Here is a 13,683-nt window from a genome sequence, read left to right on the forward strand (position 1 = left end):
TCGTCCATTCATTTCCACATGTACGCTAAAAAAAACAAGAAGCCAAAAACAAACAAACACTACACCGGGGTATCAAACCTGCATAGCTCAGTTGACCTTCCACATTCATTCGAGCCAACCTTACACACAAAAGCACACTGACATTCCAGACCTAGGCATGACAGGGTCTTTCCAGGACCAGGACCCCTTCCCAACCCCTTCCCCAACCACCTCAGGGATCCCCCCAACCTGCATGGGGGTCGTCACCTTCACCGCGCTGCCGAGACCAGGCACCCTCCGTTGTCTGCGATCCTGCCGCCGTTACCGCCGCCGCTGTTCCCCCCTCTCCTTGAACCAGCAGAGCTTTCTGCTGCCGCTGCTGCAACGGAAGCTGCGAGGCTTCGACCAACACATTCGGCGGCGGAATGTACGGCGTCTGTGACGGCGACGGCAACGACGGCCCAGCAGCACCGACCGCCGCTGTCGACCCTGTGGTGCTCGGTGCGGCCGCTTGCCAGCCGCCGTTCTGCACAGGAGCTGAGGTCGGGAGGGGAGCTTGCCAGCCTCCACTGCTGCCTCCGCCGCCTCCGCTTGCAGCCCCACCACGGCCGCTGGTATACAGGCCCGCCGTGGCAGGCCGCCAGCCGCTCCCACTAACGCCGCCGCCGGTGTAATACGACATGCCCGTGATGACGCCATCGCCCTCGTCGACGCTGCTATACGGCAGTCCCGCCAGGCCGCGCTCGTATGCGTCGCGCACAAGGGGGTCGGTGCCTGCAACGGCCGCCGAGTCGCTACTGGCACCGCGACCGCGGCCGCCGGAGGCCGAGGTGGAGGAGGTGGCAGCTGAGCCCGGGTAGACGTAGTAGAGCTTCTCGTTGATCTTCTCGTTGGACCCTAGGTACTCGTTGGAGTGGCCGTCCCGAGCGCTACGAGCCCAACCCACCCGCAGAAACAACTGCAGGGCGTCAAGGGCGCAGCCAGTGTCACCATCAGCCATCAGCGGAATCACAGGTAGGATCGACGGATCGACATTTTAGGACTGACAGCGGCAGCGGTAGCCGGTAGCCGGCCGCCGGCTAGCCCTCAAGGCAATACTGGGGGTGGAAAGGCGCGGCTTCAGGGACAACGACGACGACGAAATACAGCACAGCCAGCACTTATGTGCAACAGGGGAAGTTCAAAACGGCAGCAAACGGTGTAACTGAATCCACGCAACGGAATTAGAGGAGGACCCACAACCAGACGAAAAAACCACAACCATGAATTGTCGACACACACAAACCTCAAGGCCCGCTGAAAACGCCACAGAGCCCCCGCTGCCGCCCGCCTCAGTACACGGCATTTGGCCACATCAAACCCCTCCAGTCTCTCCCCGCCTCGTGAGCCCTGCACCTCCTCCCCTCTCACCGAGTTCATGGAGGGCATGGCCATGTCCACTATGCTCTCAAGCACACGCAACCGCTCCTTGTACGACTCAGCCTGGCGGCAGGAGGGAGGGAGGGAGGGGGCAGTTAGTTCGTCGTAACGGAAACGGATGATCGGTGAAAAACAAGACGGTTAGCTCTACGTATTGCGCAGGTTGCCGCTTGCTGAAACTGATTAATGACCAGGAGACCAATGCCCCGCTGACATACACAGCACAACAAAAGCTCACATCCGGCACACCATACCCCACATCCCCTTTTTTCCCTTCCTTCCGTGCGTTCGACACTCCACTCACTCTTTCGTAAGGCACCCTCACTCCGGCCCATAACCATCATCATTATCATCATCATCCACCACACCCTCATCGGCACCCCCTCCCCTCACCCACATTCGGCAGTGGCGCGTATCGAATGTGCGCCAGCCTCCAGCGGTGTTGCTCGTTGGTTCGCACCATGAAGGGGTCCAGCAGGTCGATGGTGTCCACCAGCAGCTGCTGCAGCAGCAGCAGGCGAGTCCAGGGGTTGACGGGGAAGGGACCGCACCCAGGCCAGCCGCGAGGACTGCCGATCAGCGCCACCTGCAGCGGGATCGCAGCAGCACCACCACCACCACCACCACCACCACCACCAGCAGTAGCATCAACAGCGATGGAAGGAGAGGGGAAACCATAGGGGAGGGGGATGACGCACAAAGCAAATAAAGCAAGTGACGACACGCGGGCCCCATGCGGTAACGGACGTGTGGCCAGGGCCCAGAGGAAGGACCAAGATGGGGAGGTAAACGGGACAGGCAGACTGAATTTGGCGGGAAAAGTGGGAACGCGATTGGGTGTTACCGTCGGGGGTCGTACGTTTTCATTACCTTTTCAACACGCCCTAATGAGGGGCCCCCATGAGAGTCATATTCCCCTTTTCCCGGCCGCACCAGGTCATGGAACATGGGCAGCAGCCAGGCCGCAAAGGACTCGTCTGTGTAGAAGCGCCGGTAGAAGTCCGAGTAGGACAGCGTGTAGTGTCTGGCGGCACCTGACCAGGGGGACGACCGGGGGGAGGACCCGGGGGGGTAGGCGGCTGGGTGGGGAAAGTGGAGGAGGGGGAGCTACCCCAGGTTGTGCGGCAGCTGTTGTGCGTGGAGGTGTGCGTGTGAGTGTGGGAGAGTGGTAGATGGGAACATAGGCCCCACGCACAGCACACAACGCCACAGATCCCAATAGCGGCGTTGGTGTAAATATGTATGTGGGTGTGCTTGCATAGTGATATCAACCCTAAAACCTATTAAGAACCTGAGCCGCTCGTCAGCTGGTAAACCACAACCCACGTCAGTTTAACGACAGTACAGTAACCCACCGACCCGCGGGTCGCTGACAACACCCACCAACTGGCGTGATGATCATGAAGCTGCCCACCGCCCTCTGAGTGCCGCGGGACATGTGCAAGACATTGCCTCCCGGCCACCGCTGCTCAGACAAGGGAATTTCCCTACTGCCGCCACCGCCGTTGCTGCTGCTACTGCTGCTGCTGCTGCTGCCATTGCTGCTATTGCTGCCATTCGCACTGGCGCCAACATTGTTGCAGGTGCTAGCATCAACTGCTTCTGCTGCATTGGCGCCTTCAGAACCGGTGGCAGACGAGGAGGCCACGCCTGTGCCGCGTTTTCCCTCTTCTGAGCCCGCCCCGCCTCCATCGGTGCTGCTGCCCATACCGCCGGCCCCCACCCCTCCGCCGCCGCCTGTGCAGTTGTCAGTGTCACCGTCGCGGGTGAAGTTGTCACTAGCCCCATTCCCGCTGTTGCCCCACGCGCTCCTGCCTTCCATCGCACCGTTCCAGCTGCAGCCCGTGTTGCTGCTCGTGCCGTTACTGCTACTGCCAGGGCCTGTGCGCTCGCCCGGTGCCGACAAGGCCTCTGGCCCAGACCCTAACTGGCTGCCGCTGCCGCTGCTTTCACCGCCGCCGGCGGCATCGCCAGCGGCAGCCTTCGCCACCGTCGCCGCGCCGTTGCCTTCCGCCGCCGCCGCAGCTGCCGCCGCCGCCTGGGGCGACCTAGCGATGTTGCCGTACGGCACCCCAGGCCGGCTGCGTGCTCCAGGATGGTCACGGTGGTCACCTTCGTCGTACCAGGTCTGTCATGAGGTACGGCAGGGTGCGCCATGATGCAAAATTGCTCATCCGGAAGAATAACTGACCCCAACGGGTACCAGTCGCCAGTTGACGTATTGTCTAGTGTGCGTGTATTGGGGTTCTGGGGGTTTTGGTGTTGACGGGGAGTTCCAGTACATACACACAGGATGACACCACCCTGCGGAGGCGCCAGTGGTAATGATTCCCAGACCCTCTGCTGGCCCCCCTCTCCCCCGTGTCCTTTGGGGCCCCTGACGCCCCTGACCCCTCCCTCTGTTCAGCTGTGAGCCCCACCACCGCTCAGCCCCACCTGCAGTGCTGAGGGGTGTGCGCACATGATGAAGCGGAAGCCCTCCAACAGGTTGGCAAGTGTGTCGGTGCCCTGGGCAGGAGGGGCAGGAGGGGAGGAAGGGGCGGTGGGAAAGAAAGCATAATAAAGCAAAACGCGAAGGAGAGAAGGGGGGAGGAGAGAGCGATGGATAGGGATGGACAGGGGTGAATCACCATTCTGATACCTTACACAGCGTCTCCCGCCCAGCATCAGTTACACCCCCCCAACCCTCCCCCCTCCCAACGCACACACACACACACACACACACACGCGCGCGCGCGTGCCAACCCCGCTCCACGCACAGCCGTTCCCCCACCTGCGGGTTGCCCTGCTGCAGGAAGGACCTCTCTCGGGGGCCCTCCCGCCGAACCAGCTCCACAAATCCCAAGAACTGCGCAATGGTGAACAGGGTGTACACCACCTCCTCCTCCACAACGCCGCGACCCCCGCCGCGTGCTGTGCGTCCCGTAGCCACCGCCACGAGCCGGGACTCCAGATCTACGGCAGCTTCTAGAAGGGGGCCGCGGTAGCGAGCCACCAGGGAGCGCATTTCTTTAATCTGCACAGCCGCCTGCCGCTCACGTTCAACCTGTAAGAGGGGTTAGGAAGAGGAAATTGCCGATGCAAAAAAGACAGGCAAACGGCAAAGGCCGAGGGTCGAGGGGGAACGGGGAAGACTTTCGATTGAGACAGTTCTGCCTCGCTGCTCGGACCTAGATATGAAGCATTCCCGTACCCCGAAGAATAACGCGCCTGCCTGCGATAGCATTGCTTCTTACCTGTTTCGCGAGGTCGGCACGCTTGCGTTCGGTCAGCAAGCCACCGTAGAGATTGATACTGACGGAGGATACCGCGATAACAGCGGTTACGACGCTGAACAAGGTTAAGGCACGAATGCAAGTCAATTCCTGTGCGGCTAGTAGGCGACGATGTTACAAAGATAGAATACCTACCTTGCAACTCCCGGCGACATGAGGTTCGTAAAAGCCTCCATTTCGTCAAACATAGCCCTCGTAACCGTTTGCGACCGCCCTCGTTGTCTTCTGCTGCCAACACAACGCCGATGCCCTTGACCATTCGGACTGCTGCGAACCGTTGGTAAGTCTAAACGGTAAAATGATCCCCCGCTACAAAGCTGTTTCATTGCAACTGCATATATTGTGTCGCTAAAACAGCCTTGTCATCGTTCTTGGCATTTGGTCGCTAATGCTGGATCAAATACGCATATGCGTTATAATTTACAGGTAGTAATTTTTAAACGTAAGCCGTCATTCTTGGGAGAAGGGATCTGACGTGGTTTGAGACACAAACAACTCCCTCGTACACCCTTAGGTGGGGTGAAGCTTTCCCATTGCCCCGCGTAAGGCTCCTCTCCATGATTCTAAGGTGTCAACTATGATAGCTGAAATTAGGTGCGCCGGACAGCTAGGGCGCAGCTAGAAACAGCTGGGTTTCGGGACGTGGAATCGTGGTCCTCGACGTGGAGTCGTGGTCGTCGTCAGCTCCGTGTAACAGGCAATGCGCCTTTTCAGCTCTTATGGTGTTGATAATGGGTCCTCATTAGGCATTACCGCATCACCCCTCCAAGGTCCACATCCGTCCCTGCCAAGTGGGATGTTGCCAGTTGGTGGTTAACCGTACTGTCGGGCGAGATTTGGATTGAAGCCTGTGAAAACGTAAAGCACAGCTCGCCTTTGCAGATTATAATGAGTTCTTGGATAAAGTACTGGCTGTGTAGAATGATGAGAGTGTTAATCTGAGGGCCTCAAGATGGGTGTACCCTCAATGGCGAATTGCTTATGGCCAAGGTAGATTGTACTTATGCGATGCGGAGCCATACCACAATCACTGTGACGATGCCTTCTGCCCAAGAGTATTTGCCAGAGCTTACTTCCCGCGCGCTCCACCGTGGTTTCAGCCTCGATAAGACGCCAGACTCTGAAATGTGCCTAGGGATACAACATGGCAATCTATTTCGTCCACCCTTTAACGGTTAACAGGAATGGACCATTTGTTGCAAGATTACGCATCGTCGTCCGACGAAGACGGCACGACAACTCATCCGCATAGCAACGCCGTTATGTCTGATGATCATGCTTTAGCACGATCGCAATCGCACAAAGATACTGGTGCGAAAACGGATGGCAACGATGATGGGGTTAAGCGCAGCGGAAATCATCCTGTCGCAAAGCGGCCAAAGCTAGACGAAGGCGCCGCTACCGGCGGGTATGTTCCGTTCAGATTTTGAAATACCCCTTCAGCATTTTTTGTCTGGCCAGCGTTCATTCACGGACTAGGTCGAGGCTCCCGTACGCCTTACAATTCTCACCCTATCCACGTGCAGAGGAGCTCGCCAGCCCGCGCCTGCTCTAAACCGCACCACGGGAGAAATCTTCAGGCCTATCCTTCCCAACCCACTCACTTTGCTGGAAGCGGCTTCATCGGAAGGTAAACAAAGCTGGACAGGAAAAGGCCACCGCGCGCCGAAAGCTGGCTAACACAACAGTTGGCTATACACCATCCCCAATGGGTCAGCTCCCCGATGACGCAGCAACGAGCCCAGTCAGAGGACTCTCAGCCCGGGGGCTAGCCCGGCCTGATGTGTACTTCCTGGTCCTCCTCGATTGCAAAGGCAATGACGCAACTTCCCGCCGGAAAGGCACGAACACAAGAACTGAACCGCTGCTAATCTCTTCCCCTCTCCCCCCGCTCAGAACGCCACGACCTCCTGGCCCTTGGCGTTGTGGCGGTCGGGGCTCCCCACAGCCCCTCAGAGCTCCGCAAGTTACCAGCAGCAGTAGCAGCAACAGCCCTGCCAGGCCCCGCCCGAGTCCGTACCTTCCCACACGTCGTCGGCAACTTCCCAACCGTCGTACTGCTGCCAGGTGGGCCTCCAGGGAGGGTGGAGGTAGGGGACAGACAAGGCCCTGCAGCCCCGGTGCGACTCATTACCTCAAGTCCCCTCGCGCTCGCTCCCTGCCCTCCCGCCCTTTCATATTTTACCCACCCGCCCGATCGCCCGCGTTTTGATGCCGTACATCTTGCAGTACCGGGCATGGACGAGGCCCTGGACGCTGTGTACCGCAGAGTACGGCGACTGTTGCCTGATCTGGAGCCCATGACTCAGGACTTGCCTCCAGAGGCTGCAGCAAATGCCGCGCCACCTCGTAGCGGTGGTGGTGGTGGTGGTGGTGGTGGTCGGCGAGACGTAGCCCTCGGAGAGCAGCAGGGGCTGTACGGGGGGTTGCAGGGAACCCCCGTACAGCCGCACCGGGGGTACCACATCAGCCTCAGTCGTACGGTCCCCATACGGCACGCACAGATCGCCCCTTTGACGGCGCTGCTGGCCGAGGGGCTGAGCGCTGTGACCCGGTGAGTTCCCTGCCTGGCTGGCTGCCTGGCTGGCTGGCTGGCTGGCTGGCTGGTTGAAAAACCCCTCCTCCTCCTCCCCCTCCCCCGCCTCCTCCTCCCCCCCCTCCTCCTCCCCCCCCTCCTCCTCCGCAGTTGCTTCCAGGTATCACTGGCGGGGCTGCGGCCCTTCGCCAACGATGAGGGCACAAGGTCCTTCGTGTCGGTGATGGTGACCCACGGGTCGGAGCAGGTAGGCTCAGTGTGGGCTGGGGGGTTGGAGGAAACGCCAAGCGAACGCCGAAATGAGGGAGGGAGGCAGGGAGGGCGAATGTATTGGGACGCAGAGATGAGGAGAGAGAGGGCGAAGGGTACCTCCCTAGGTGAGTCCCCTTTCCCCCCTTTCCGTTCCCTTCCTGCCGCGCCTCTTCCTCTCTTCTTGGTTTTGTACCAAGGGGCCATACAAGCTCTGGTTGGGGCGGGGTTCCTCCTACTGCTACAGCTGCTGGTCCTGTTTTCCCACTGCGTTACACATTTCTAGATGTGCCCTCGTCCTTTTACTGCTGCTACTGCCGCTTCTCCTCCCGTTCGCAGATTTGTTCCCTCATTCGCAAGGTGGATTCCGCCTTCCAGCAGCAAGGCCTCCCCGCATTTTACGAGGCAAGGTGGTTTGTATAACTTATGGCGGGATATCCGGTGTTACTTACTTCCCCCCTCCACCCCCCCCCTCCGGACGCCGGCAGCTGGTTTGATGTTACTGAGTTGCATCACATGATGGATTCCCAAGGCCCTAGACCCCAGAGCCCACCTCTCCATCTCCCTGTCTCTCCTCGCCCTACACTATCCACCTTCCCCACCACCCCCCGTGCCCACCCTGGCCCCCCTATCCTGCCCCTTTCACTTTTGCACATGATTCCCCCGCCCCCAAATTCCCCCGCCCCAAAATCCCCCGCCCCCAATTCCCCCAGGTCCCCATGCCACACGTATCAGTGGGCTGGCTACCTGGGAATCAGCAAGACCGCATCGCCAAGGCGCTGGCCAGGATGAGACCCACGGGTCACAACAACACAGGTCGGCCGGTTTCGGAGCCGCAAGAGATGGCAGAGACGGGAGGGCCGGCAGTAGCGGTTGCAGGGGAGCTCGTTTGCAGCTGGCAGGTGGGCGGGGGCGGGGCCGGGGCGGGGGGCTTGATAACTGCGGCATAGGAAATTTCCTGGGCAGTTGGTAGGGGGGTGGGTGGAGGCGTGGAAGGTGTTTTGGGAAAAGGGCGCTTTTGTTGCAAGTGCCTCGGCAGGTCGGCGGATTGTGTGTTGGAGTGGCGGGTGCTGCGGTTGTGGGCCCGGGGCTGGATGCACGCGTCGTGTCGCCAGGCCGCTGTGCGGGGCGCAGCGACTGCAGCAGCTCTTATGGTGAGATGGTTTGCGACAAGTTGATAATCTCGCTCCTCAAGGCGCCAACCGGCAAGCAGACGGTCCACGGCAGGCTGAAACAATGGGCTGCGTTGACCGCCCAAGTGCCGCGGTGTTTGTCGTGTCACTCTGGGATGTAGCTTGAAAGTGCTTCGGAGACCTCAATTTAAGTGCGGCGGCTTTGTGCTTCATTTCCGGTTTTTATGCAAGGCCTCGAGAGCGGTGTGCGTGGTGGGACAGCGAGAGTACCAAGTGTGGTCACCGAGTTGATCATCGCCGCCGCAAGCATTGGCATTGCCAACCGGAGCACTCCTGAGCTTTTAGGTGAGAAGGCTAGTGAACGCGGTGTTGAAAGGTTCGCTGTGACTGCCTCATCTATCCACGCTACAGGCTTAAAACTTGTAATAATAGTATATGAAAGGTGGTTTAGACGGTTTATGTCGTTGCGATGCTTTGACCCACTTCTTCGAAGCCGAGATCGTGTAAACTTTTCATGGAAATCATCTCTAACAACATGGACAGACTGGATTGCAGCGCATTTTACAGTAGGAGTAGCTGCAACGACGTTGCGTGTGTCCGCGAGTCAGTAGGTTAGGCCGTGCTCCACTACAGCAATTTACTTGCTGTCACTATTTATTCAGTGTACAGGCGCATTGATGCGCGGCAAGCTATCATATCCCATGCAACAAAGCAGGAAGTCGAGAAAGGCCGAGTCTGGTACTCAGCTGAAGGGGTTGAAAGGCTGTCAAGTGTCTGTGATAATGTAAGATGAGTCTCCCCTTATTATGTAATGAATTCAGGTAGTGTACGCTAGCGTTACTGGGCTCTTGGAGGGAGGAAAGCCGGCGCGTCGTTTGGCCTTCGCTTAGAAACGCTGCGCGTTGTTCCATTATCGCCATAGCCGCAATTCATTACTTCCTAATTCGATCACTTTTACATGTCACAGGAACCACATACAGCGCCTTCGGCAGAGCGAACGACATTCCGGAGATAAGCTCCAACTCGCCAAGGCAAGTTTGACAGGGTTGCTAGTCATCAACTTCTAGGCCATGCCGGTTTTCGAGTCCATCAAATATATGAAGATGTTTTTAAAGCAACACCGTGTCTGCATGTAATGCGTGAACTGGATCGTCCCTTCGGTACTTCCTAGCGTGCGCGTCCTCACTGCCTGTCGAAGTACGCTGCAGAGCCTGTTTCCTGGCAACCTCTTCATCGCAGTCCACACATACCTCCCTGCATCCCTGGCTGATTTAACGCTTCTCCTCAGACTTCCTCACCACTCCCGGCCTCTCTCAGTGTTACGGGCCCCTCTGCTCTCAAGCATTCCCAACTACGACACTCAAAACCTCCTCCTCCTTCCAATCGTCCTCGCGAACAATTGCACGCGCGTCCTCCGCTCCCCCACCGATAACCCCCCCCCAGATGCGGCTGGGAACCGGCCGCCAATCTAGCGTTCGCTCGGAGCTGCAGTCTCTGCGCACTCAACTCGCGGCACTCCAAGAGCAACTGGATCTGAGTCAGCGCTGCAACGAACGACAGGTACGGCAAACGGTGCGGTGCTGACAGTGGCAGTTGGACACCCGGGCCAGCGCCAGCGATACTGACTTATGTCCTTTTTTTTCCCGTGATCCCGAAACTTCATACCGTACAGCACGGTACGGCGCTCATTACCCCAAAATGCTTTTATTGTGTCGCACTCATCACACTTTTATTGTGTCGCACTCATCACACTTTTATTGTGTCGCACTCATCACGCTCGCGTGTTTTTCTAATTATTTCCGACATTCTTCAGGAGAGGTTGCTCAGTGAGCTCCAGGGAACGCTTGCTGAGGAACGGCGGGTCCACGGTGTCGCCCGTGAGGTGGCGAAGGACTACCTAGTGGAGCTGGCGACGACACGGCGGCAGCTGGCGGAGGCGGCGGTGCTGGCGGAGGTGGGCCTGGCGGCGGCGGAGGCAGCGTTGGCGGCGCAGCCAACCTCGCGCTTTCGTGAGCCGGCGGTTGAGTGCGACGATGAGGACGCTGTGACTGAGGAGGGAGCGGCGACGGAGGTGGAGGTAAGGGAGGCGGTGGTGGAGGTGTGTGTGGACGTGTGTTGCACGAGTATGGATTATGGCAGGATGAGCGAGCAGTGTGGGGGGCATACGGGGGTTACGGAGGCAGTGGTGTGGTGTGGTGTGGTGTGGTGTGGTGTGGTGTGGTGTGGTGTGGTGTGGTGTAATGCGGTGCGGTGCGGTGCGGTGTGGTGTGGTGCGGTGCGGTGCGGTGCGGTGCGGTGTGGTGTGGTGTGGTGTGGTGTGGTGTGGTGTGGTGTGGTGTGGTGTGGTATGAGGTGATGGTGAAGGTCTCCGGGCGGAGAGGAGTACCGGCGTCTGCGGCGACCGGGGTAAAATACCGGGGTACATGGACACAAGACGCAGGCCTAGTCGCTTAAACGCGGTGCTTGAAGCTGCTGCTGGTGCTGGTGCTGCTGATACGCACACGGTGTCCGTTACTTACCTGCTGACACTGCGCTTCTTCTCCTTTTTTATGTTGTTCTTCTATTTCCTCTCCGATATGTTGCCCTTTCCCTCGGTGCCCGTGCACTCCCGCCCCGCGGGGATGCCGTTCTTCTTTTCTCCTCCAGCGCCTGGAACGCAGCGCCCTCGTCTCCGGAGCTCTTCGAGTCCTACACGCGTTGGACGCGGCGGAGGCGCCCGCGACCTACACCCCGATATCGCTACAGCTGCATCCGCCCAGACATCCGCCCCAGCAGTCTAAACAGCATCGGCGGCAAAAACACCGCTCAAAGCACCAGCACCAGCATCACAACCATAACCCATGCGCCCCCGCAGTCCCCGAGGCGCCCCGCACTCTGGCGGACTGCGGTACAGGCGAATTGCTGAGTACGGCATCGGCCCCGGTCCCCGCGGAGGACTTGCTTCGCGCGGTGAAGGCGGCGGTGCGGCCTGGCTATGTGGATTCTTTGACCACTTTGTCATCGATTCCAACACCGCCGTCGTCCTCCTCCGCCATGAGCGTCGACTTGGAGGCCGAACGGGCGGCCCCACGCCATGGAGGCCGTCGAGGTGGCGGTGGCGGTGGCGGCAATGGCAACGTCTCACGCAGCCACAGGAGCCTCAGCCTGGCCGGTAGCCACAGTAGTAGTGGTAGCATCAACAGCAGCAGCAAAAGCAGCGACAAGTCGGGCATTATCAGCAACATCAGTAGCAAGAGCAGTAACAGCAAGAGCAGTAACAGCAAGAGCAGTAGTAGCAAGAGCAGTAACACAGCTTTTTGAACAAGTCGTTTCGTGTTACATGTGTGACTCGGAGCGGTATTATATCGAAGGCTGTGGTGCATGTGAGCCCTTCGTAACCTTCACCCCTACTGCCGACAAAAGTCCCGGCAGCGACCCGTGGGTCTTTGTGCAGTAGTGATGGTGGAAGTTTTCCGGGGGCATCAGCACTGACAGGGTCTGGCCTCGCACTGCACACTCCGGGGCCGTCATGTATGTGGGTTTTGAAGGAGGCGGCGGCTCATATCATATCAATCATATCATTTCCCTCGTGGTGATCTCCCTTCCCTTCCCACCCCTTCCTCTCTTTATCCATGGGACCTGAGCGGGGCCGCGGGGAATGGCGGGTGGAGGAAGTCGATGCGTGCTTTCCATGCCTTGCCACTGAAACCCAAGGGGGCCAAGAGCGATCTAAGCGGCGAGTGGTTCCAGCATGTGTACAGAATAATGTGGGCGTTGGGCCGACTGGTCAGTAGCAACGAATGGTGTACGGACGGACGGCTCCTTTGCGGCCGATGGCCAGGTGGAAGGGCGGCAGCGGGGGACCAGCAGCGCTCTGGGTGCCGTAACGGAAGGGGAGGGGTGTCCCTGGAGGGGAGCTGTGTGAAGGAGCTGTCGCGGGAAACGGATGTTCATGTGTGCGGGTTGCCGGGGTTTCATGCATGTATGTGTGTGTGTCTGTATGCTGTGCATGTTGTGGTGTGTGTATGTGTGTGTTGTTACAAGGTCTCGTACGAAGGAAATGGGCGGTGTAAGGGGGGCTAGTGGCGGGGAGATACGCAACATACACAAGAGCGCTTTCGGCAGCTGGATGAGCTTCCATCACGTTGTTGCGTTTCATCCGCATCTTCGCTGGCAAGAGGACACAAGCCCTTCAGACACAAGTTAACGCAAAAACACCTTTTAAATGTAAACCTCAGCAGCACATCAGTACGGCAGCACGGCACCAGCACTCGGTGACGATGTGCTTCCAGTGGGGCCAGACCGCAGCAGAAAAGGCCGACGTGATTTTGTACAGCTAAACATCGCTGTCAAGTACGAAGTATGATACATATACATTGCATGAGAACGGAATGAAAATCCCTTTCAACTCACATCAAGTGTTACTACTGCTGTGGTTGATGCGACCCCCGTTGGCACGCACGTGGACGCACGCTCAGGCACAAAGATGGAAAGATGAAACCACTTGGGACCCATCCACCCACCCAGCCATCCGAACAACACAGCTACGCCCTCCTCCTTCGTTCCTTCCCTACCTCCCTTCGTACCTTCCCTCCCTCCATTCCAAATGTCCGAATATTCCTCTCCCTCCATTCAACGGACCACCAATACTTATAACACACTCCTCCCCTCCTTGCATCTCTCCGATCCACGGAACCCTCCACCCAGGTCGTGTGTGTATATGTACGTATGTATGTCGGCACCCGTAACCCGAAGGAGCCCTCCTTACAAAGCTGACCCGCTCTCACACCCCTCCCTGGATAGCCCTCAAAGCTGCGCAAACCACTGCCAGCCCCTTCCTGAGCCACCACGCAAGGAAGCGGAGCCTACTCAAGTGGTCACAACCTTGGTCACCGTCACCGCCTTGCTGTTGCAAACCAGGCAAGTCTCTAGCTTACCGCGACGGCGCATCTCATCACGACAACCGCCACATATACAAAGATGTACCACGGCGGGATGTACGAACCCGTACAACGCGCGATGCTCCATGCACACGCAGCATTGCCCATCCAGGCCCATATCAGGCGTGCTTGGGCTGGCTGCTGCTGCTGCGGCGGCGGCGGCGACCCGCCCC

General features: G+C 58.7%; 2 protein-coding genes across 2 annotated transcripts in view; one reads left to right on the forward strand and one right to left on the reverse strand.

Moving 5' to 3' along the window:
- Positions 1-211: 211 nt before the first annotated feature.
- On the reverse strand, positions 212-4,849 carry VOLCADRAFT_94688 (uncharacterized protein; the record flags this gene model as incomplete). The annotated part of the gene is made up of 9 exons (XM_002953924.1): positions 212-937; positions 1,390-1,461; positions 1,796-1,900; positions 2,332-2,432; positions 3,226-3,526; positions 3,835-3,906; positions 4,172-4,444; positions 4,635-4,728; positions 4,809-4,849. 9 exons carry the CDS (start codon positions 4,847-4,849, stop codon positions 212-214), a joined length of 1,785 nt encoding a protein of 594 aa, XP_002953970.1.
- Positions 4,850-5,250: 401 nt separating this feature from the next.
- VOLCADRAFT_118507 (uncharacterized protein) overlaps positions 5,251-13,683 on the forward strand; it is a gene marked incomplete at both ends in the record, with an annotated part of 12,137 nt that continues 3,704 nt past the window's right edge. Inside the window, 9 exons of the mRNA XM_002953842.1 lie at positions 5,251-5,267; positions 6,200-6,303; positions 6,570-6,740; positions 6,903-7,227; positions 7,360-7,456; positions 8,172-8,360; positions 10,035-10,151; positions 10,405-10,689; positions 11,238-11,552. Coding sequence (XP_002953888.1) covers positions 5,251-5,267; positions 6,200-6,303; positions 6,570-6,740; positions 6,903-7,227; positions 7,360-7,456; positions 8,172-8,360; positions 10,035-10,151; positions 10,405-10,689; positions 11,238-11,552 — 1,620 coding nt within the window. The remainder of the gene's footprint in view (positions 5,268-6,199; positions 6,304-6,569; positions 6,741-6,902; positions 7,228-7,359; positions 7,457-8,171; positions 8,361-10,034; positions 10,152-10,404; positions 10,690-11,237; positions 11,553-13,683) is intronic.

Source organism: Volvox carteri, assembly GCF_000143455.1.
Source record: "Volvox carteri f. nagariensis unplaced genomic scaffold VOLCAscaffold_39, whole genome shotgun sequence".
Taxonomy (NCBI): Eukaryota; Viridiplantae; Chlorophyta; class Chlorophyceae; order Chlamydomonadales; family Volvocaceae; genus Volvox; species Volvox carteri.